Source organism: Motacilla alba, chromosome 8 (genome assembly GCF_015832195.1).
Source record: "Motacilla alba alba isolate MOTALB_02 chromosome 8, Motacilla_alba_V1.0_pri, whole genome shotgun sequence".
Taxonomy (NCBI): Eukaryota; Metazoa; Chordata; class Aves; order Passeriformes; family Motacillidae; genus Motacilla; species Motacilla alba.
Window position 1 is genome coordinate 4,709,383 of NC_052023.1, and position 22,366 is coordinate 4,731,748.

At 54.7% G+C, this 22,366-nt stretch overlaps 2 protein-coding genes across 4 annotated transcripts; both read right to left on the minus strand.

Annotated features, from left to right (window-relative positions):
- Positions 1-367: 367 nt before the first annotated feature.
- BSND (barttin CLCNK type accessory subunit beta) lies at positions 368-3,945 on the minus strand. The gene is made up of 4 exons (XM_038145150.1): positions 3,769-3,945; positions 2,694-2,773; positions 2,111-2,353; positions 368-1,358 (listed from the first exon to the last, which is right to left on the minus strand). Exons 1-4 carry the CDS (start codon positions 3,943-3,945, stop codon positions 1,085-1,087), a joined length of 774 nt encoding a protein of 257 aa, XP_038001078.1. The 3' UTR covers positions 368-1,084.
- A 1,305-nt stretch (positions 3,946-5,250) lies between these two features.
- Positions 5,251-18,188, minus strand: TMEM61 (transmembrane protein 61). Of its 3 annotated transcripts, XM_038144398.1 has the most exons (4): positions 17,805-18,188; positions 13,402-13,467; positions 8,497-8,905; positions 5,251-5,755 (listed from the first exon to the last, which is right to left on the minus strand). In XM_038144398.1, exons 3-4 carry the CDS (start codon positions 8,853-8,855, stop codon positions 5,470-5,472), a joined length of 645 nt encoding a protein of 214 aa, XP_038000326.1. In that variant the 5' UTR covers positions 8,856-8,905; positions 13,402-13,467; positions 17,805-18,188; the 3' UTR covers positions 5,251-5,469. The 3 variants fall into 3 exon arrangements, with proteins under 3 accessions (XP_038000326.1, XP_038000324.1, XP_038000323.1); XM_038144396.1 differs by lacking the exon at positions 13,402-13,467; XM_038144395.1 differs by lacking the exons at positions 13,402-13,467; positions 17,805-18,188 and adding an exon at positions 12,280-12,340.
- Positions 18,189-22,366: the final 4,178 nt, after the last annotated feature.

Genomic DNA, 22,366 nt, shown 5'->3' on the forward strand with positions numbered 1-22,366 from the left:
GGGGCTTGGAGCTGCAGGATTTTTAAGCTCCCTTCCAGCTCAGCTCTGTGATTCTGTGGGATTTGCTGAAGTCTCTGCCAGCAGACGTGTGCTCCCAAGCCTCCTGGGGCCGTGCCAGGCACGGGCAGACAGCCCAGCTTTCCCGAAACAGAGCAAGGGACTCTCAGCATCCCTGTGCTGCTGGATGCTTTGATCCAGACCCAGCTGCCCTGGGGAGGCTCAGCCTCACAGATCCCCTCAGTCCTGAAAGGTTGTGGCTCCCACCAGCTCTGCCACCTCTGTGTGCTGGGGACAGGCTGTGGAGAGCCCCTGTGCTGTCCCTGTCACGGTGACAAGCCAGGCTGAGATCCATCCGCGTGGTTTGGGACAAACACTTTTTATTCACAGAGGGTTTGGGGACGGTGGGTGCCAGCCTGCAAAGCCACCTGCAGCTGTTGGCACTGAGCCAGCAGACAGTGTGCAAAGCCACCACCTCAAGTGCCATCACCAGGGTTTTGGCTCAGCTGTGTCCTCCCCCCTGTGCCCCCAGGAGTGCTGGAAGGTGGTCCTTGTGCAGGAGGAGGGGACAGCACAATCTGTCACCTCCGTCACCCCTCTCCCATCCTGGACGTATGAAGGCTGCCTGCTGCAGGAGAGTCAGGATCAAATTTTAATTTCAGCAGAGCTTGGTTAAGTGGGAAAAAGACTTTGAGGACATCTCTGCCTGATAAAACCCACCTGCACTGAGCAGGTTTTACCTACCTGCACCTGATCCTGTTCCAAACAGCACAGCAATCCTTTCCCTTCCCACTTAGCCCAGATCCTGCCCAGCCCAGCTCCTCTGTGCCCACCCAAATGGCTCTGGCGAGGAGGCCTTGTCCCATATTCCGTTGAATTCAGGAGCTGGGTGTTCCCCCTTTGGGTCTGGGGGAAATGAGAGCCTCCTGAGTGGCTGGGTGTGTGCAAGGGGTGCAGCACGGCACAGGGACAGGCGGGATCCTGGGGCCACTGCACTTTTGGGGACAGCCCCCTTTCCTCCAGACTATAACCTGCGTGTCCCCTCCATGAGGTGAGCCCATGCCAAGTGGCCATTCCTTCCAGGAAATCAGTTTTCAGGCTCAGAGAGGCCATCACTCTCCTTGAGCAGAGCATCCGGCTCCTCCTGGAGCCCGTAGTAGAGATCATCCTCCTTGCCGGCGCCTTTCCCGGGGGCTCGGGGCTGCTCTCCCCGCGCCGGGGAGCTGCTCGGGCGGGTGGAGCAGGGCAGGCTCCGGCTCTGCGGCGTGGGGCTGCCGGGCACGGAGCCCTCCAGCGACGGCGTGTCCATCTCGTCCAGCAGCGATGCCAGCGGGGCGTCCCCCGGGGGTGGCCGGGCGGGGCTGCGGGGACACGGGCACACCAAACGCGGCTGGGCAGGAGCTGCGGTTCCCCCGGAGCGCTGCTCAGGCGGCGTCCCGCCATCACCAGTCCCCTGGCTGGGTGGCTGGAGGGACCTGGATCTGTCCCTTTGCCAGCCCTCGGTGCCTGCTTTTTTGGGGACACCTGCCCGCCAGGTTCCTGCTGCCCAGGGAGTGAAGTAGTGGCTGCCCTTGCATTTCCTGAATCAGCAGCTGGGATGGGAAAGCACTGCACCCATCCCAGCTGTAGGTACATTTTGGCAGGTGCCCAAGTTCTATGCCCTAAACAGTGACCCCCATCACCTGCAGAGCCCTTTGGGACCTCCCAAACGAGTGCTTGGCCATCATATGTGGCATCTGGTTTGAGGGTGATGTGCTGTGCATCTCATTTCTATCAAAGTCTGACCAGGAACTTTGGGTTATGCTTGTGAAGGACGCTGTTTATATTGATAAAATGAAATAAAAGCAAAACGCAAAACCACAAACATCAAAATGCAAATTACAACCAAAGGCCATCTAAACTTCCTCCTGGGAAATAATTTGGTTCAGGGAATCCTCGTGGGTTAAGACTCCATCCCCACCGTGCAGTGGGGCCAAGGGTGTGGAGGCTCTGTGCTGTGAGAGCAGCAAAAACCCCTCTGCATCCTCTCCTTCCCCCAGTACCGGGGGTCTGATCTCCCCATTTTCACCCCAAATCCCACCAGTGCCACCCCAAGCCCGCAGGCATCACCTACCAGCTGCCTGCTGCTGTGTCCAGGCGGGGTCCCAGATCCTGGAGGGGCTCTCCAGCCCCACCCAGCTCCCGGTGGATCTCAGCTTTGGCCTGCACGGCTCCCTGGGAGCAGCTGCGGGACCTGGGCTGTGCCGTGCCTGGGGCTGGGGCCGAGCTGGCCACCTGCCTCTGTATCTGCTCGTAGGATGGCAGGCTCTTCTCGTAGGTGCTGCTGGCCTCTTGGTTGGGGCAGGGGGCAATCAAGCTGCAGGCAAAGGGATGACAGGGTGCTGAGCAGACCTGGGCCCCATGGAGCTGGGAGATGCTCAGGCGCGTGCACACAGGGCTCCATCACCTGAGGGAGTGGCTTTAGAGGCCACCAAGGCCATGTCACTGCTCACACCAGCAGCAGAGCCTGCAGGAGCACCACTGGATGCTCTGCATCCTCCAGCATCACTCAGGCTCAGCCCTGGGGGGGCTCCGGCAGCCCTCGCCTCTCCCCAGCCTGATCCCTGCCTGGCATTTTGTGCAGGACACCAGGTGCAGCTGTCCCCAGCGACAGACCCTGCCTCAGGGCACACACATCACCCTGCTGTGGGACCCACCCTGTGTCCTTCTGTGGCAGCACCATGGCTTTGTGGTCCAGGAACCGCTCGGCCTCGAGGTCCGCGGGGACGAACGTTATCTGGGGGAAAAGAGAGGCAGAGCCCAGGGGCTGTGCTGGGCATCACGGGGACCCTGGGGCCTCCTAGTGGGGAAAGGGCCAGAGTGTCCCTTCAGCTGGGTTTAGGGTCTTTTCCCACCGTATTTGGATGTTTTCCTTGGAAATGGCACTTCTGAGGGAAATCAGTAAGGAATGAATGAATGAATCCAGCACAGCCCTGCTCTCAGTGCCTTTCCCCTGTGGGGTCACACGTGTCCCCACGCCCAGAGGGAGTCCCGAGGCCCACACAGGAGGTCAGTGGTCAGGGACCACACCGAGGGTGTCCCATCCTTGAGCCTCAAGCACGGTGGCAAAGCCACATGTCCCTCCTAGCTCAGCTTTGAGGGGAGCTGGATTCTGCTCCACCCCAGTCCCGGAGAACACAGCTGCTTCCAGAGGTCCCAGCTGGTCCTGGGTCCTGAGGTGGCTCCCCCACATTTTGGAGGGCAGCCAGGTCGTTGATGGGCCATCCAGCAGTCCCAGATCAGTCCTACAGATGCCCTCTCCTTGGAAAAACCCTTTTCTGCCAGAGCCGTTTCCCAGGGCAGGGACGCGTGGCTGCGCTCCGGGCTGGCGGTGCCCTCTGCCAAGGAGACTGCCAGCTGAGGGCTGGGCTCGGGGACCCTCCGACCTCCACGGCCACCACAGTCCCTTCTTGGGAGTCCTGGGAGCCTGCCAAGCCCCAGAGCCCACGGAAGGGGCTGTGTGGGACAGGTGAACACAAGTTTATTTCCTCGGGATTACTCCCTGCTGCCTGTTTGAAAGCAAAGCCCCAGGCTCAGAGGGTGAAGGAGACAGGGCACATCCTGCAGGCATCAGCAGGGCACAAGCCTCCCAAAACAATTCCCCTTCCAGATTGCTGCAGCTGGCTTCCCCTGGGGAAACTGAGGCTGCACATCCACAGCAGCCAAAGCCCCCCAAAACCCAGCTGAGCCCTCGAGCCCCCCCAAAGCTCCCAGCAGCAGGAAGCATCCTACCTTTGGGTAGCACTGGCACATGCTCCATGTGATGCCCACGGCTACGAGCAGCACACCCAGGACACAGAAGGTGATGTAGTACTGGGGCTTTTCCACGCTCATGATGAACATCCCCAGCATCACCAGGAAGAAGCCCAAGATGATGAACCCGTAGCGGAAGGTCTTCTCCTCTGCCATGGGCTCCGGGTGGAGAGGCGGGAGCAGAGGTTTCGGGAAGCCCGTCCACCTGTGGCTGCTGCCTGCTGAGCACACCTGCAGCGTGAGGCAAGGAGTGGTTTGTCTGTCCAGAGGCTGCCAGGAGCTGAGGATCAGCTGCACGTTGAGCTGGTCCTGCCCAGGGCTGAGCCAGCCAGTTTTTAATGGGTTTGTAATGAATGCAAACACTGCCCCGCCGTTCACACTCCAGTGGAGCCACCCGGCACGTGTCCGGGTAACCTTCCCTGCAGGCACGCTCAGCCAGACCCCACACCTTGGGAAGGGACAGGGGGACAGGGAGCACGCCTGCAGGGATGGGGACCCGGAGAGCAGCTGGTGCTGTGGGGATTTTCCCAGCCCTGGGCACTGGAGCTGGACCGGGTCATAAATCAGAGCTGGCACAGCCCCAGATAAGGGGGATGCCAGGGCCCAGCGCGTTCTCAAGGGCTGCGGGGCTGCAACAGGGAAAGGGGGAGTGCTCCGGGGTCTTTGTGGAGGCTGGGGGATTTGGAACAGACCCTGCCTTGCTCTGGATGAGTGCTAAGGCTGCCTCACTGGGCTGTGAAGGTGGAACTAAAGCCAGAAAAGGATGGAGTGAGGTTGGTCCGCACAGGGAGAGTAAAGACAAAGTGTCCCTGTGCCCTGTGTACACTAAAGTTGGAGGTGAGTGTTAAAAGGTGTCTCCTTCCCACCACACATCCAACAGCCAGACAGTGTTTGTTTTATTCCCTTGATTCATTCCCGTGTTTTATTCCCTTTATACACCTGGTTTATGACAAATAATTCTGTTATAAACAGTATGTTAGGCGTGGCTGTGGCTCCTCGGGCACTCTGCAGGGCCGCAGGGGGCCCGGGGCAGCGCTGAATTTTGGAGGGATGCAGGACCTGGCAGCAGCCCCTGCCACAGCTGGCCTTTCCTCTGGGCAAGGCTGCACACCCACGTGTGGAGGGCAGGGAGGGAGGAGGCTGTGCCACTCAGGATGGCTTTTCCAGGAGGCTGCCTGAAATGCCAAGTGCACTTGGATGCTCTGTCCACAGGCACGACCCACTGAGCATCGCTGACACCAAAGGAAGCGAAGCATGGGCAGTCAGTATTTAGGGAAACAAGGTGGAAGGGATGGAGACAGGGCTGGAAGAGGCATTCACGGAGAAGTGAATGGTGCAGACAGAGCTGGGCTTTCTCTGCCCGGATTACTCTGTCTGTGCTGCAGACTTATTATTGAGTGGGCAGCTCCCAGCCTGACAGGAGCTCCCCAGGGTGAGCAGGGAATGCAAAGCCTCTGAAACCAGCAGCGGTTTTATTAAAAATATGAAAGCTTTCAAACATGCCAGCTGCCCCCGATGCTCCGAACACATCCCCCCGCCGGCCCCACGATCCCCACAGCGCCGGCCAGCCGGGAAAGCCAGGCTGACCCTTCCCGCTCCTCTCAGCCCACCGCGGAGAGGCTCGGTTTGAAGCCGAGGGACCGGGCATCACCCGCAGAGTCCCGGCCGGGGCTGCCCGGCTCAGAGCCCCCGCACGCTGATGTTCTCATAGCTGGGGGGAGGCGTTGCCTGCGGCTCCTGGGGCTGCGCCGTGTCCAGCCAGGACGGGCTGGGGCGGAACAAGGCGCTGTCGGAGGAGCTGCGCCGGCGGCCGCCCTGCCAGCTCTCGTCCTCCTCCAGGTAGCGGTACAGGGGCGGCGTGAGCTCCTCCTTCCTCCCCGGCGGCTGCACATAGGCCGGGGCACCGTGGGCTGGTCTGCAGGTCAGGGCTTCTTCATAGGTGGGGATGGCACTGGAGTCCCAGGAGCTGCGAGGGGAGAGGAAAAAAACACAGCAGCTCACACCATCAACATCCCAGCATCCAACTGGAGCATCCCAGCACCAAACTGGAGCATCCCAGCACCCAACTGGAGCATCCCAGCACCCTTGGAACATCCCAGCATCCAGCTGGAGAATCCCAGCACTCAACTGGAGCATCCCAGCACCCAACTGGAGTATCCCAGCACCCTTGGAACATCCCAGCATCCAGCTGGAGCATCCCAGCACCCCTGAAAAATCCCAGCAACTGAAACATCCCATCCCTGAAACTGGAGCATCCCAGCACCCTTGGAACATCCCAGCACCCAACTGGAGCATCTCAGCACTCTTGGAACATCCCAGCATCCAGCTGGAGCATCCCAGCACCCCTGAAAAATCCCAGCAACTGAAACATCCCATCCCTGAAACTGGAGCATCCCAGCATCCAACTGGAGCATCCCAGCACCCAGCTGGAGCATCCCAGTGCCCCATTACCTGGAGCATCCCAACATCCCATCAACCCCATTGGCTGGAGCATCCCAGAGCATGACTAACACTTGTACTGGGGACAGCACATGGGCAGGTTTTGCTGAAGTGTCCTGTGTCATGGGGTGACCGTGCCAGCTGCTTCCTGGCATCCATGAGGTTTTCAAGAGGGTCCCATAGGCAGAAGAGCATCCTCATCATGCCTAGCCCCTAATTCCCCCCCTGGGGAACAGAGGCTGCTGACAGCTGAGGGGGCAGTTTGGCACAAGGACCCGGACCAGCACCAGGCTCCCCAGGTCACCGTGGTTGTCACACCCTGCTCCCATGCCAGCCAGAGCCCTGCCTGCCCTGGCCAAGCCTGGTGCCACTTCCAGCAGAGTTTTCCTGAGCGAACACAGCTTGTGTCCAGGGAAAACCTCTGACAACCTTTGCCCTGCACGTGGCCCTGCTTGCACCAGGTGCAGCCCCAAAGCTGGGGATGCTGTGAAAGCAACCCATCACTGCAGATGGAAGCCAGCCCAGTGTGCTGGGGAGGCAGCAGGGCATGGGAGGGCACAGCTGGCCCTAAGGAAAAGCCAAGTGCTCCACAGGGATGCCTCCATCCTGATCTTGGCAGATGCCTGTCCCAGACAGACCATCCTGGGTTTCTCTGCCAGGGATTTTGCCAAACAGCCTCAGCTTGCACAGGAATGCTGCCTTGGAAATGTGGAGAGGGGGATTTATCCCAGCACTGGATGCTTTGCTGGGGCTGGAGGATGCATCCCATCCAGCAAGGGAGCTGGGAGCTCAGGGAAAGGGACATTCCCCACAGGGGCACAGCAACGTCCCTCCCTGGGACAAGGAAGTCCCCCCAGATACACAGACCTGCTCACAAGCTCACAGATATCCAGATGGGCACTGAGATCCCTGGAGAACCAGGAACGTGCCTCCCACTCCAACTGTGTTTTTATGGTTTCATGTTCTGAAGAGTTTCTCTCAGTGCTGCTTTTCCCCAGAGCCCCATTTATGCTGGAGCCAGGATCTCTGCTGTGACCCCGTAAGGCAGCACTGGGAAGGGCTGGCTGGCCCTGCTTCCACAGCAGTCTCCAGGAAAAAAAATAAACAATAAAACCAAACCAAACCAACCAATCAAACAAACAAAACAACAACAACAAAAAACCCACAAAAAGCCCCAAGAAAACTTTTGATCAAAAAACTTTTAGATTAAGAAGAGGAAGCAAATCTCAGACTCACACTGGAAGATCCAGGGAACCCGAAAAGCAGCAGTGGTGTTCAGGACAGGGCAAGGAGTCTTTCTACACTCTGAAATGGGCTTCATAAAGGACCTTCTGCCTACATTTCTATCTTGATGCCATCCCAAGGATTATTTTCCTTATTTTTTTTTTCCATTTAACTCCTTGTAAGAAAGACTTTGCCTCCATTAAAGACATCATAAACACCCTCATGCTGACAGAGCATCGCAGAGCTGCCAGACCAGGACCGGAGCTCTGAGTGACCCCTCCCCGCCCCCACCTCCAAACCTTCTGCCAGAAAACCAATGGATTCTTCTGCTTGGTGGCCCTGCTAAGGAGATGTGTCCCTCGGCCCTGATGGCCCTGCAGGGCAGGGAGAGCTGGATGGAAGGCGAGGAGAGCTGGATGGAAGGCAAGGAGAGCTGGATGCAGGGCAAGGAGAGCTGGATGGAAGGCAAGGAGAGCTGGATGCAGGGCAGGGAGAGCTGGATGGAAGGCAAGGAGAGCTGGATGCAGGGCAGGGAGAGCTGGATGCAGGGCAGGGAGAGCTGGATGGAAGGCAAGGAGAGCTGGATGCAGGGCAGGGAGAGCTGGATGGAAGGCAGGGAGAGCTGGATGGAGGGCAGGGAGAGCTGGATGGAAGGCAGGGAGAGCTGGATGGAGGGCAGGGAGAGCTGGATGGAGGGCAAGGAGAGCTGGATGGAGGGCAGGGAGAGCTGGATGGAGGGCAAGGAGAGCTGGATGGAGGGCAGGGAGAGCTGGATGGAGGGAAGGAGAGCTGGATGGAGGGCAGGGAGAGCTGGATGGAGGGAAGGAGAGCTGGAGTGGGCACAGAGGGGGTGGGCAGGGAGGGCACCGCAGGGCTCAGCTTGACATTAACGAGCAGGGGCATCTGCTCAGGGGCAGGAGGAGAGCACAGAGCAGTGCTGCTGCCTCCGTGAGCTCACCAGCCAGCGAGGCTGGCAGCAGGCTTAGGCTCAGCCCCATCCTCCACCTCTGCCCGGCCAGGAGCTGGCAGGGACGAGGCTCCCACCTGCAGTTCCACTTCTCCGCGGGCTCCACCGTGAAGTACTGCAGGTCCCTGGGGAAATGGTACTGGTAGCGCCGCGACACCACCCTGGCGTTGGCCTTGACGGACCACAGGAGGCCGAAGATGAGCAGGATGCCGCCGATGCCGCAGCAGAAGAAGCTGACGGAGCGGAGCAGGGCGCTGGAGGAGGAGGAGGAGGCGGAGGAGCTGGGCACGGCCTCGGCTTCCCGGGGAGGCAGGAGGCGAGCCCCGCTGCCGGAGCCCACCTCGCCGTCGCTCCACCAGGCGAAGCACAGCGTCCCCGTCACCAGCAGCACGGCCCCCGTGATGGTCAGGCCGTAGCGGAAGGAGGCGGCCGCCATCCTTCAGCAGGAGGGTTTCGGAGGGGAGGACAGGCAAGGCATCAGAGAGCCTGTAAGACAAGAAAGGTGCCAGGTTTGAGAGGCAGAAGCTCATGGAAGACCTGCCAGAGGAGAAAATGACTGTGAGAGGAGGTGTCCGGGGCTTGCAGCTCCTTTAGCCATTATTATTATTATCCATTATTATTATTATCCATCAGAAGGGGCATTTCCACCATCTCGGATGGGAAGCCCTTGGGAAGAGCAAAGTCAGCACCAGGTTGGACCCATAAACTTCCCAACAGCCTTGTGGAAACATCCCAGTTTTCAAGGAACAGCTCAAAGGCAGGATGGACACCCCAGCTCCCCGCGCTGTCAGAGCTCTTCTCTTTGGGTTTTATTCCAGACTTGGGGGAATGCCAGCTGGGTTTCCTGGGCTTTCAAAGCTTGGCTTATGGAAGAGGTTGGAGAGAGGGACATAAATTTAAGATGTCATCACTTCCAAATTATTGATGTGCCTGTTTTCTCCTCTAGAACTGATGACATTGGAAAAATCCGCTCAGTCTTCATCCACGTGAAGTTTGGCTCACAAAACTTTGCTTGCCTGGGTCAGCTCCGGTTCCTGTCAAGATCGATCCTGGAGGTGTTATCACCAGCTTCACCCTCCCTATCAGGGTGGTTTGGGGTTGGTTTGACAACCAAACAGGTGAGGTAGTGCCACGTGCTCCTGCTGGGCAGCCCTCTTCAGCTAAATGCCACATGCAGAGAGTTTCCCTGGTGCTGGAAAACTTGGGGAGGGGGAACTGGTTTCTGATCTCAGTCCCCATTGCTTTCCCCAGCAAACAGCAAGCATCTGTTCCCTCAACTCCCCAGCTCCCTACTAACCAGGGAGGCAAAGAGGTCTCCCCACGTCCCCTCTGGCCCTGCTCACTGCCCAGCAAGAAGATGCAGGTTCAGCTCCCACTTCTCAATGGACAAAAAACTTTGTGGGAATTAAGACCATGTGGGAATTAAGCACCAACACCCGCCAAGAGATTCAGTCCTGGCTGACTGCACTGTGAAGGTTTGTCATGGTGGCAGTGCCTGCACATGAGGGATGGCCAGGACACAGGAGGAGCTCAAGCAGAGGTTGGTGGACAGGTGGATGACCCACACTCAGCTGTCACCTTTGCCTTCATCATCGTACCTGTGTGTCAGTAGCAGGACCATAATGTGGTGGCTTTGGTCCCCATTCCTCCAGGCAGGGCTCATCTCCTACAGAGGGGTCCTAAATTGTACCCCGAGGTCTGAAAGTGCAGAGCCAGAGCCAGGCAGGGAGCAGAAGTCCAGCTTGGACTTGGTGTCATCAAGGTCAGGTGGAATTATGTTATTTCAAGGTGTTATTTATCAGATGGGCCCACTAAATGGAAAGCCAAATTACCTGGTAGTGAAAGAAGCACTATCTGACCTAATCAACATTTAATGAAGGAATCTGATGAGAAGTGAGATTTAGGAAAGCTGCAGGAGTGGGAGCCCCCAACAGCTCACTCCAGCTTTTGTCCCAGGGTCACAAGCCCAAAGTGCCACCCGGGCTGGCTGTGGCCAGTGGTCACCAGCTGGGAAGGCAGTCATGTTCCTGGGCTGAGAAAAGGCAGAGCTTCCCTCTGTAATGGGGGGCACGTTTGGGTGCTCCTTCCTGAATGGCAGGGGCTTGGCTGAGCTGAGATGGAGGAGAGGCTGTTGGAGATGCTGTCAGGGATCAGTATCCCCAAACCACCACTGAACAGGAGCAGGACACAGCAGAGGAGCTGGGCCTGGGTTGCCTTGCAGCAGGAGATGCTCAGGAGAGCACAAGGACCCCACTGACCTGTGAATGCAGCTCCTTTGGACAGCAATGTGTTTTCAGGGAGAAATTTCAGCATATTGCTTAGAGGAAAAAAAAAAATATCACCCAAAAAAAACACCCTGCAGCAAAGCTCTCAATCCAGCTGTGTGGAAATGTCAGGTCACTCCAAACTGAGACACTGGACTGAACCTGCACCAAGAGTTGGAATGCTCACCTCCTGCAACAAACACTCTCCTCAGTCTGGGGTCAGAGTGGTGAGGTTTGGGAGATGCTCTGAATTCCCCGGTGAGCTTTAGGAGATGCTGTGGTTCCCCTGCCTGGGCACGGGGAATTTCGCAGCCTCCAGCACCGAGCACATCTGGGAGAGCTGGCAACGAGGGGGAGGCGGAGGGAAGGGGGAGAAGCCTCCGATGGAGGAGCCTCTGGGGGGTGATGGATTGACAGCTCGAGAGAATAAACTCTCCTCTCTCCTGAGCAGCCCAGCGCAGCGCAGGGAGCTCCCCCAGCCTCCCCACACGTGCTCCGCAGCGCCTGTGCGGGGGCAGCTCCGCCGCGCTGCTGACATCGCCACCGCTGGGTGACATTGCCGCCGCACCGTCCCCTTGCCGAGCCCCCTCTCGGGCTGCCGCAGCTCCCCTGAGCCTCTCTGAAAGACCCGCGGTGTTTTCTCAGCACACCCAGCGCTGGGAGGAGAGTCTGAAGGAGCAGGGAGCGAGGCTGGGGCAGGACCCGAGGCTCCCGCAGCCTCCCCCGGCTCCACTCCCGGGGCACTCAGCATCTGCACAGCAGCTCTCCCTCCCCAGGAGCATTTCCAGCGCAAGTTTTCACGGAGCCACAGCAATTGCCGGCTCTCAAACACCCCTCTCCACTCTCCGAGCCCCCCTGACATTTTGTTCTGCCCGGTCTCCTCCTCTGACCTGCTCTGAAATAGTTTTCCGGGGCATAGATTTGCACGTTTCATGTACAAACAGATAATGTTGATAGTTTACATAGTTCCAGTGAGCCGCTGAGAATAGCAGCCCCCATATAAAGTTATGCAGATGGTGATTCATAGGGTCTACCAAGCATTACTCAGAAAAACGCACTTTTCAAGCAACACGAGAAAATAAAAGAGTTTTGAACCTCTCCCACCGCCATCAAGCAGAAATCCACCTCCACACCCGTCCCTCCACGGCACTTGCAGACCGTCCTTCCGTGCGGGGCTGGAGACCTTTAATCACAGAGCAGCGCCGGGCAGGGATGCACCAAACAAAGCGTGAGCGTGTCTTTAGGGAGATCCCTTCCTGCCTTCGTCCAAATTTGCTATTTTGTTGTGACAATTGCCAGTGACGGCTTGGTCCCCATTCAAAGCAAAGTAACAGGGATGCCTTGGAAGAGCTTCCAAGAACTCCGGTGCGCTCATCCTCCCGAGGCAGGTGCGGACAGAGGAGAGCCCGTGTGTCCCCTCAGCCGGGCTCGGGGCCGTGCCCGAGCCCCGCGTCCCCTCTCCGCCGGTGCCACCCGCGGGCCCTGTCCCTCGGCACAGCCCCGTCCCGCCCGGCACAGCGCCCGGCCGGGGGGTGCCCGTGTCCCCGCCGTGTCCCCCCGTGTCCCCCCGCTGCCCCGGCCCCGCCGCGTACTCACCGCCGCCGGCAGCCCCGCTCCGGCCGAGCGGCGGCTCCGCCGAGCCCGGCCCGCGGGGCGGGCGGGGCCGGGGGCGGGCGGGGGGCGGCGGCGGCTCTGGGCGGGCAGGGACCGGGGCTCCCTCCCGGCACGGCACGGCACAGCCCGGCCCGGCGGCTCCCGGCTCCCCGCAGCCCGCTCCCGTTCCGTCCCGTCCCGTCGGGGCGCGGCGCTCCCGGGAGCTCGGGATGCAGAGCCCGCCAGGGTTCGGGATGCAGAGCCCGCCAGGGTTCGGGATGCAGAGCCCGGGAGCTCGGGATGCAGAGCCCGCCAGGGTTCGGGATGCAGAGCCCGGGAGCTCGGGATGCAGAGCCCGGGAGGGTTCGGGATGCAGAGCCCGGCAGGGTTCAGGATGCAGTTCGGGAGGGTTCGGGATGCAGAGCACGGCAAGGTTCGGGATGCAATTCGGGAGGGTTCGGGATGCAGAGCCCGGCAGGGTTCGGGATGCAATTCAGGAGGGTTCGGGATGCAATTCGGGAGGGTTCGGGATGCAGAGCCCGGCAGGGTTCGGGATGCAGAGCCCGGCAGGATTCGGGATGCAGAGCCCGGCAGGGTTCAGGATGCAGTTCGGGAGGGTTCAGGATGCAATTTGGGAGGGTTCAGGATGCAGTTCAGGAGGGTTCGGGATGCAATTTGGGAGGGTTCGGGATGCAGAGCCTGGCAGGGTTCGGGATGCAATTTGGGAGGGTTCGGGATGCAATTCGGGAGGGTTCGGGATGCAGAGCCCGGCAGTGTTCGGGATGCAGTTCAGGAGGGTTCAGGATGCCGAGCCCGGCAGGGTTCAGGATGCAGTTCAGGAGGATTCCCTGCATCTGGGACAGCCCTGCGCTGGGGACACCGCTGCTGTCCTGTGTGTGGGACACCCACGCTGCAGCACGGCAAGGTCTGTGCTCCAGCTTTGCTTTGTGAGCACTTTAGTTCTCCTCACCTCTGTGTCAAAAGCTAATATTGTCCCTCTCCCTCGTTCATGGAATTAGAATGGTTTGGGTTTGGAAGGACCTTTTAAAGGCCATGTAATCCAACCTCCCTGCAACCACCAGGGAAATATTCAACTAGATCAGGCCTCTCAGAGCCCCATCTCACCTGGCCTTGAATGTTCTCAGGAATGGGCATTCACCACCTCTCCGTGCCAGTGTTTCATCAACGTCACTGTAAAACAAAAATTTCTTTATAGCTAATCTAAGTCAACCCTTTTTTAGTTTAAAACCATTACCCTGCAGCACTCAGGACACCTGGAGATTAAACAAGCTGAGGGTGCTGTGATCTCAATTTCAGGATGGTCGGTATGACAGCATCTGGATTCAGGCACAATTCCTCCTCACGGAGCTGGAGGGAGATTTGATCAGGAGCTGCTGTACCGTGCTGTGCTGTGGCTGTGCATCTCGCACATCCACAGATGCACCACGCTGCCCTTGGGCTGCAGCTGAGCATCACTGACAGGCAGAGCCATTTCTATGGATACCCTGGGCTGCTGCTCCTGCTCCTGCTCTGCTTGGAGCTCCTCATCTCACCAGCTCAAAACCAGCTCGAGGTTCTACCTGCACGTGCTGCAGGGACTGATGCAAAGCCCTGCTGTGGAATTCACATCTGCTTCATACATAAATCGTTCAGCTCAGCTGAGAACATGTGGGTGTACAGCTCCATTTACCTGCAGCCACTGTGGAGTTTTACAAATGCCACACTGGGGCACACGGAGGGCTGGCTCACACAGGAGTGGCCATGCTGCAGGTTGGGTCTCCATCCAGGAGGGGCATGGGGCAGAAGTCCCCAAGGCCAGCACCCAGTGATGTGGGGGCACTATGAATCAGCAGCCACCCTGCTGAAGGATAATAAAACAACTTCTTCTTGCTCAGATACTGTATTTAACTGAAATTTCATTGTCAAACAGCATCTGAAGCACTTCAAGGTGGTGTCAGTGCACGGCTCCGTGCTGTTCCCAGCACAGGGCTGCAGAGGGAGATGGCTTTGTGCCAACACACTGCTTTTTCAGCCCCATAACCATCCACAACCTTAGGCCTTGCCCAGAGATCTGGTCTGCAGGCAGCCACGAACCCATGAAAAATATTCCACCACAAGGTAGAGGCTGGAAGTGCTGAGTGCTACCAGCACCTCTGTCTGCTTAGCAGCACCTTGGCCAAAATGTGTTTCCCTCTCTGAGAACTTTCCTGCAGGTGGACAAGGTGCTGCAACACAGCGGCAGAGGGAAAATGCTTCTCCAGAATAAAGACAGAATATCTGCACAAAACGTGTGAAACATCCCATGTACAGTGAAACTGCAGTGGAGAAAACAAGGAGATATAAAAGACAGTTACAGCCCCTGCAAGAACAAGAACAAAGGAGGAACGGGGAAGGAGATTGTTCCAGTAATTGCCTCCCCCAGGTAAGGATGCTGAGCCTGAGCAACGCTGCTGGCACAAAAAAAATGCTGCTTTTTGATTCATTGTTCACCTAATTTTGCTGCTGCAGCAAATCACATGTAAAATAGTGCATTTCACTGTATAATCAAGATAAATAAGCCATTTTTTTCATTAGGGGTGTGTGTGCAGATGCATGCACTCTCTGCCCTGTCATGACAGGATGGGTGATACCAAGAGCACCAAGTCAAGAATGAGTTTGGACACACCAAGTCCAGAGCACAGGCTCCCTGACAGAATCTTTGTTTGTGGCACCTGGGCCAGGCCACAGTGATGCCTTCAGTGATTTGGCACACAGGACACTCATCCCCTGCCCAGCTGTCCCCAGCAAGCACCTCTGGTCACACCCCCTGTGACAGGGTCACAAAAGATCCACTGACGTGGCTTCAGGGGTCACATCTCTGCAGGCACAAGGTGTCCATGTTTTCCACATCCATGGAGAAGCCATTCCCAGGGGCTGGCACACCTCTTGTTTCCCTGCGCACTGGGTGCAACCTGCCAGGCTGCTAAGGGGCTGCAGCACATAGCCATGAGGATGTGCAGATGGGAGAGAGTTCCTGCATCCAGCACGTGGAAAGCAAAGGAGAAACCTCCTGCTGTTTATCTTTGCCTTAATTTGCATCTTCTTAAAATGCCTAATTAGTCGTGCTAGTTGATATACTGGCTCAGGCACTCCTACTTAATCCAGTCAGCAATCCCAGGCTTTGGAAATATTTGTCCTACGTCTTCAGATGAGGCAACATTCGCTGGTGTCCTTTGGGGCTGAACCTGCAGCTGGACATGGATCTCTCTGTGGAGGTCCTGCTGCATGGGCAGCTGGAGGGTTTGGGAGCCCTCCTTTGCAGTGTCCATCAGGAAATGCCAAGCATTTGGATGTGGAAGGGGATCAGCCCCCTGACCTCAAAGTGGTTTGTGGTTTTTTTGGCTAGTTCACCTAGAAGTACCCCTTCTGCAGACCAGCTGTGTTTATGACCCAGGACTTTATTGAATGCCAAAGTCCTTTTTGTACCATAATATGTACTTTGTAATATATCTTAATATTTAGTTCCAATGGCTTTGCTGAGCTTGAGTTATAATAGGAGAACAAGATGTGTATGAAGTTGTTTGATATCAGGTTCTGTTGTGGTTCCTCCACTAGCTATGTCCATCATCTAGCAAACCACTGGACCCAAAACCTCTGAGTGTTTTAAAGCTTAAATATTTGCTTATTCAACTGTAATGACGTCCCAACCAGCAGCCTGTAAATCTGCACCACACCAAGGAGCACAACTGAGGTGGAAAGTTTTGGAAAGGGACTGGGAAAGTACGAACAGAACTGTCCACAGAGGGCTTTATGGACAAGCAACGTTCTCAAATTCCTTCAGCTCCTTGTCCGGGACTTGTGTCAGTACAGGAGCACCTGGCTGAGGTGCCAACTCCTCTTGGGGCTGTTGTGTAGAGAAATGGGTGTGATAAAGCTTTGGCTTTCCTGCAAGGGAAATTTCTAAGTTGCAGATGAGGACAGCAGGAGCTGCCTAGGGGCTTTCCAACAAAATCTTCAAAGGATTTGAAATTTGCCCAACAAGGAGTGGGGGAAGAAAAGGGTTAAATCCTGATGCCTCAGCTCAGCCTTTACTCAGACAAAACTTTTCCTGAGCTCCTGGAGATTTTTGCCTCGGGGAAGCCCAGTGTCTGAGCTTCTTTCTTTGTCCAGGAAGAGGCACCGCGGTTGCGTTACACGCGGGTAACCCACCATGCAGCGTGTTTTACATGCCACAGCTGCTGCAGCTCTGCTGGAGTGTGAGCTGCAGTGAGGAAACATTGATTCCCAGCCCTGTGGGCTCCTCAGTCAAGCTTGATGTCAGTCACATCTATCACACCCGAGCAGAGAGAGCTACAGGAGATACGCCCTGGCCGCTGAAGCACAGCAGCAGCTCGCTTCACTCCACGCATCGGATATCTGAGCTTCAAGCTCCTGTGTATCCTTGATTCCAAATGCTGGTGTTCAAAGAAGCAGCAAGAACCTTGATTAAACACAAAACTGGGTAAATTTGCTTCGTATTGAACTCAACATGAGGTGTGAATGAACCACATCTACGCTGACATGCCCAAGACCCGGCGCTTCTCCGTGTCTCTGCTGCATGCAGCTATTACAGAGCCCTCCAGGGAGCAGGGAATGGCTTGGGCTTTGTTTATTTTTCAGCCCAAAAAATGCAAAAGAGAAGCTCAAAGCAGCATTAATTACAATTTTTAGAGGAAAAGGGTGGAGCAGCCATCTAGCTCTTCTGTTTGCCACCACATGTGGTGTCCAACACACATCTGTCCCAGCTGTTCCACAGCTGTTTTCCCTTTCCAATGCCCCTGCATTATCCCACTGCCTGCCTTGGCATCGGGCTGCCCACAAGCACTTGTTCACATCAGTGTGCTGTGCTGGGAGGTGGCTGAGGGCTACAATGCTGCCAGCAAACCTTGCAAACATTTTGTTGGAAGCATGACAGCCTGGGGAGAGACACAGGAATGGCTGAGAGGAGGAGGGTTTCAAGGTTTCTTAAAGAATCAGCAGCTAAGGTATCAGCAGAAACAGATTTAATATAAAAGCGACAGCACAACCAAGTTTGTTGGCAAGGTTCACTCTATTACTTACTAATGGTTAAAGCACAGAGAGAAAAAAAGCAAACAAAAAATCCAATGGCAATCAATCCAAACTGATAAAAATGCAACATTATCTATGTGAAGGCTGGGCTGGGAGACAAAATGACAGGAGAAGGTAAGGATAAAAAGGTATACATCCAAAAGGCACAACAGCTCTTCAATAAACAGCATTTAAACTTAACAGCACTTAAATCCAACAGATTTAACTTATGTTGTCAGTTAAGCCAAAAAATACAGCAAAGGATTCATATAGGATTTAGTATACCATAAGAGTAACTTACCTACAGGCCTAACTTCCTTCCAAATGTAAATTCAGAATCCAGGAGAGCAGCATTCCCAGGACACTTGGTGTAGCATACGCACACTTGCATGCACAACGACATCAAGAGTATGTACAAGACACCTGTAAGGAATTCCCTTCTAATTCAGTGAAATACTCACCTGGGATGCCTTTGGTGCCCTGCTGTGCCCAAAAGCCTGTCTGCTTTCTTCACAGCTCATCTGCAACATCAGCTGTTGACCCAGTAAGAGCTCCGTGGTTTCTGCCCGCACACCTTGCCTTGCTTTAACCCAGAACATTTACATCTCCTTACACGGGTTTCTAGGTAACTAGAAGGATTTCAACTTGTCTAGGAAGACAATTTTGAAACTCTGCAAGAAATGACAGGAGGTGAGTTTGGGAAATAACAGGCTGCAGCTTCTCTGTAATGGCACTAAAAGAGTCAGAGGATACCAACACTCATCTCCAGTGCCACAGCTCCCTCAATGGGGAATTTGCCTCGTACTCTGGTTAGCTCTGTGGTGTGAGGCTCTGAGGAGACCCCGCTCCTGATGCTCTCCTGATTTCTGCCTGAAAGGAACAGCTCTAGCAGGAGATTTCTCCTTTGGAGGTTTACAAGCAGGTTGTTCCCATCACTTCCCTCAGTCTCTAAGAGAAAAACTGACTCAGTACTGACTTGGAAGAAAGAGGGGGATGTGAATGTGAGTAACAGGCATTTGCAAAGATGCATGTGAAGAAACAGCTGGAAGACATTGCCTAAGTTAGCTACCTTCAGATTGAAAAGAGAGGTCTCAATTTTCCATCTGCAGTTGACTTAGATCAGCACCTCAGACTGCGACAGGACCTCACAGAAAGCACCCATGAGCAGCATCCCTGAGACACAGACCTGCCATCCCACATGGAGAACACAGCTTTCCCTGCTCAACCTCCCTGGGAAGTCCCCTAGGATCCAGAGAGTTAATCTGGCTCCCCAAAAAGGATCCTGTCCTTTTCTTTGGCTACTTATCTTACTTGAAAAGGTGTGGTTTCCCTCCCCTGGCATTTCTCCTGTGCCAGACAAGTGTCAGCTCTTGGTTGCCTCACAGAGAGATGAAATTCTCCTGCCCTGATTCACTGTGCCAGTTCCAGCATGAGGGAAATCCATCCCAGCCCTATAATCTTCATTAGCCGGGATGGAAGCAGACACCTCAGTGCAATAAAAGTTCAGAGCTTATTACAGGCTCTGGGCTGATACCATAGATAATGGTAATTAACTGCTCTGGGATGACAGTGGTTTATTGCTGCCTGATTTCTCAATGTTTTCCTTCAGCATTCTGTAAAAAAAAAAAATTAAAATGGGCTTTGCCAAGGATGGAGAGGGCAGGAGGAGAAGAAAGCAGCTGAGTCTGCAGCTCAGCACATGAGGGGCTTGGAAGTGCACCTGGAGTTTACCATGAGCTGGGGGCAGGATCAGTGCATTTACCCATTCTCAGATTTATCTTTGAGTCTCAGGGTTTCTGTGGGTGGGTATTTAAATGCCATTCTTCCCCATGGACAGGATGCTACAAAAATCATATTTTGATGCTTACTGGAAGTACGAAAAATTTGGGGTTTGGTTGTGTTGAAATTGCTGTCTCATTTTACTAGGTATGGCTCCAACCACGTCTGCCAAGCTGGATTCTACAGAAATTCCCTGTATTGAAGGAAACTGAGCAATCACACCCTCATCACCTTCCGTGCAGACACCTCTTCCAGCCACTGATTTGCAGAGCTGAGGACCAGTCAATTTATCCAGTCCCCAGCCTGAAAATCGTTCTGTATCTCCATGAGATGATCCACACATGGGAGCACATCTTGTTCTTCTCCACAGAAAGGGGCAGGAACCTCTTCTCAAAGCCTTCAGCTTCCTTCTGCTCAGTTCCACACACGTGGGAGTCGCTTCCAAGGCACATCTGCTGTTGAAAGGAGCTGAGCAACATGGAGGGAACAAACACTGGCAATCAGCTTTCGACCTGATTTTGTACTGAGTTTTCTAGTGAAAAAAAAAGGACATTTGTAGTCTATCAGCACAGCACTGAACCACGTTAAATACGCCTCCATTTATCCTCAGTAAGACCAATACAGTTCCTTATTATTGGAACAATGGTATATTTTTGTCACCCTTAATTATTAACTTATCTGGCTGCGATTTCTTCGTTTATTAAAAGGATATTCTAGGTGACTTTAACAGCTATACAACTCTTACATAACCAACATCTTAAACTCTTTTTTTCCAGCCATCCTTTTCCTTTTTTTTTTTTTTTTTGCTTTGCTCGCAGCTTTTCTATTTTTCTTTGGCATCAGTAAGTAAACCCAAGGGGCCAGATCCTGCAGTTACACTGATGTTTTTGGAGTATGGCCTGGAGTTTTATCAGTTTACATCATCTGGGAGTGGGCCCATGAAATTTTTAAAACGCTGAAATAAATGAAAGCAGACAGGTGACAGAGTGGCAGCACCAGACAGAGAGAATGGCCACAGCCAAGGCACTGCAAGCCTTAGCTTTATTTGGAGGAAAAGGGCCTGCAACTACATCTGGTACTGGGAGGCTAAACACACAGGCAGGTTTGCTGGGAGCTGAAAACAGGAGAAAAACTTGGCCTGTACAGAAAAACAACTTGCAGTGTTTCCTCAGGTGACATTGGCAAGCCTTCACCATCACCAAACGATTCCTGCATGTTCCCACAGTGATTACCACTCCAAGCAAGAAGATTCCAGAGGCAAGTGGGGGGAGTGGGTACCATGCAGTCGGTCCCCACCAGCGGTGGTTCACAACTGCCTTCATGACAAAGTTCACCCTGAGCATCCTGGAAGCCACTGGCACTTGTGTGCGTTTTGCCATGAGTCTGAAATAATGCATTTATTGCCTTTCAGTGGCTGCAGCTGGTTTCTGATGCCCAACACAGTCGGTGCCCCCAGGATCTCACCAAGAGGAGATGGAAGCATCACAGTTTCTTCACCCACTTCTCCTCCTCACTCTCAGGGCTGTAAAACCAACTGATGGTTGCCATGAGCTCACTGTCCCCACTGCTCACCCAGAGGAGTGAGACCTCCTTCAGCCTGTAGTTTGAGTGCTGGAGCCCCAAGTTCCTCAGTAACCAGCTCTCCACACCCGCTGCTGTGCCCCAGCCATTGCCTTTCTGCCACAGAGAACACTACCCTGGTGACAGTGAAGGGAGGGCTGAATTCCTTTCCCAGTCTGGCTCCCTGTTTTGACAAGTGATTCTTTTTATAAATCCCAGACAGGGTGTCCCTTCAGAGGCAATTGTAAAGCTGGATTTAATGCACGTCACAGAGAATACACGAAAGCTCTCGCACGTTCTGCAGATCTGGGGTTTTTTTGGTGGCTCTGTGAACGTGCTGACCAGCAGCTGACCTTGCCTTCCCATGCAGAGCACAGCCACTGAAGGATAGGACACACTCTGCCATCGTCAGGATTCCCAATTTCACTTCACAGGCTGCATCTGCTTCCCCCCAAGGTGGTGATGGGTCCCACCAGCCACCTACAATAACTCCTCACCAGAGTGGAGCCTTGTGACACAATTGCTATGAGAGCACATGGGACACAGCCCAGGTATCCTTGATTCCTGCAGCACCAGCTATTCCTCCTCTTGGTGAAGCCCTTCCCAGTGTGAACAGGGTGGCTGCAGCCTTGAGAGGACAGAGGAAGGCAAGGAAAAAAGAGCAAAGTCACCACAAGGATTCAGCACGCTTAGGGTGGACCAATCCACATGGAGAGCTTTGCCCACCATGGATGTTAAACAAGTTCTTCCACTTTAGGTCCACCTACACCTAGAATAACCTCACCAACCTAACCTTGCCTAAGCCTTCAGCTGGTCTTTCACTTCCCCTGAGCGCTATCTGGAAGTTTCTAAAGTAACTAAAAATGCATTTTCCCCTTTTGACCAATTTCCCAAGGGCCACCCCAGCTACAGCTGCTGTACCAATCCCTGTGCCCTCCTCCTCTTCAAGCCACCACACACCTCTACTCCCTCACATGAAATAGCTGTGAAACCTGAGAAATATGTCCTGGGCAATAGAAATCCCATTGATAATTACCTTTCAAAAAAAACCCATCTGGAAGCTGGTCAATTGAGCACCACCAGGTAAACACAGGGACACCATGTTCCCCTGCTGGCTTTTCCTTCAGGGTGACCGAACATACTTTGGATTTCTCAGCAGAGGGAGCTTCTCACAAGCAGTTTGAGCACCACTTCCCTCCAGCCCTCAGAGACACTCCCGTTTCAAACAGCACCAGCTTTGCACCAAACCCACGAGCAGGAAAACCGAAGGCAGCTGACTCCTAACCCCGAGTAAACATTGGCTGGTTTCTTTACAGATTTAAGCAGGCTTGCAGTCTTCCCAAAATTCTTTACTAGTTTTCATAACTATTCCTGTTAAATGCCTGTCCTTTCAACGTCCTGGTACTGCTCAGCAGCAGCTCTGTGGCAGTCAGTACCAGGGCTGTTAGAGTTTGCAAGAAAAAAATGGGCTTTTTAATGCTTTTCAATGCCTTCCTTTAGTGCCACTGAAGGCCTCTTGATATTTCTCTTATGGAGACAGAACTCTTCAGCCTACTTTTGTGTGCAGCTCAAATGCTCTGTATGTTATGACCATGCAGTGTGGCCAGCAGAATCAGGGCAGAGATTATCCCCCTGTGCTTGGTGCTGATGAAGCCACACCTGGAATGCTGTGTGCATTTTGGGG